This window comes from Aedes albopictus, chromosome 3, assembly GCF_035046485.1.
Source record: "Aedes albopictus strain Foshan chromosome 3, AalbF5, whole genome shotgun sequence".
NCBI lineage: Eukaryota > Metazoa > Arthropoda > Insecta > Diptera > Culicidae > Aedes > Aedes albopictus.
Window position 1 is genome coordinate 442,779,867 of NC_085138.1, and position 1,554 is coordinate 442,781,420.

At 39.0% G+C, this 1,554-nt stretch overlaps 1 protein-coding gene across 1 annotated transcript in view; it reads left to right on the top strand.

Moving 5' to 3' along the window:
- The window catches only part of LOC115254030 (nucleoside diphosphate kinase 6), a 26,935-nt gene extending 26,115 nt beyond the window's left edge, over window positions 1-820 (top strand). Inside the window, exon 3 of the mRNA XM_062860879.1 lies at window positions 499-820. Within this exon, the coding sequence (XP_062716863.1) occupies window positions 499-626 (128 nt within the window). The 3' untranslated portion in view covers window positions 627-820. The remainder of the gene's footprint in view (window positions 1-498) is intronic.
- Window positions 821-1,554: the final 734 nt, after the last annotated feature.

Below are 1,554 nucleotides of genomic sequence, written 5' to 3' on the forward strand. Positions count from 1 at the left end.
GTTGATCTTGGAATATCAAAATTTGCTATTGGTCAGAAGTTCCAGGAACATTTTTTTGCTTTTATTGTCAGTACTTTTACTTCTGCCTGGGTAAGTGCATTAGTGTACGTGAAATACGTGAATTAATTGAAATGGAAAAGCGTTCCATGTAGCCAAGATCAATAACATCACTGTTTGCATAAACATGCTTTGGCTGTTAACGAAATGTAAAATTTATGCAAATACGTACTCTTAAATTATAGAGCAGCAAATGACGGCATCCTGTTTTTGAAGTTAGAGATGCTGAACTCTTCATAATACCCAATGCATTGAACCCTTCCTCTACAACAAAGTAACTGCTCCCAAAACCGGTGACAACGTCAACATTGTTGCCGCACATTTTATCGCTCTCCATCCGAGAGCGCGATCATTTCGCATCCCGCCGCATAATTTCCCACCCATAATAAACGGTCATTATCCTCAGCTCCCTTCATTTGTGCGTTTCTTTTTTCTTTCCAGATTCGGTAGCATCCTTCTTGACCGAGGCGGCACTGTTCTTCCCAAATCAGGAGTTTCCTCCAAACAACACCACGACCACCACTGATAATTACGAGTCAAACGGACATCATCACCAAAATACCAGTTAGAGGGACATGACGACGCGTGAAGAATTTTCATGGCGGGGGTCCCAAGAGTCAGTCGCCAGGGCAAAACCAAAGATGGTTGCATTTTTCGTCGGAGCTTCACCCGAGGTTTGTTTGTTTCGGGCGGGTTCAGCATATATTGTAGGTTGGTAGCAGCAAGTGTGAAATAATAAACTTTTCTTCGGTGTAATCGTAAACTTTGGTTTGGATTTTTTTTTTCTTCTATCACATGCTACTCCTTTCTCATGAATGGTGTTTCTGCAACGACGAAGAAAAACGATGACACGACACCCGCCGAGCAGAATGAAGCACCTTAGGTATATGTGACTAAGTGAAATTTAACACTTTTGTGTATGGTGCAATGCATTCATTGTTTTCGACCCCATGACCGTTAAGCGAAGTTTAGTGGAGTACGTGCCACTGTTTTTATGGGGTAGATCCGCTAATAACGGCTCATTTGCATTTTAATGTTCAACTAGCTCGTTTTGAATTTTTAATGGTAAAATGTGCTTAACGAAAACTGCAACACGTTTCTCCAATTTTCAGAAAATTTGATAAAAAAAAGTATCAGTAAATATTGATATCAATACTACAATCATTAGATGACTAAACTAAATTTAGTGCATCACCAAAAACTTGTTTCAATACGATAGAGCGATAAATAGCAAGAGCGACCTGTTTTTTTTATTGTTAATATGAACAATGTTTTCCTATTTTTATTAATGCATCCTTCATTATTAGGTCATTCACCCTATGCATAGTTGCAATATAAAATGCAAATCGGAACATGATACCAATTTTCCCCTTTACGGATGAATGCATTAATCGTAACGTAAGCTCATTTTTTCCAGTCCACCTTCCTCCTCCGTACTTGTAAAATCTCTTTTTTTCCATCCGGCAAATCTTCACCCCCGATGACCAACAATAAAGA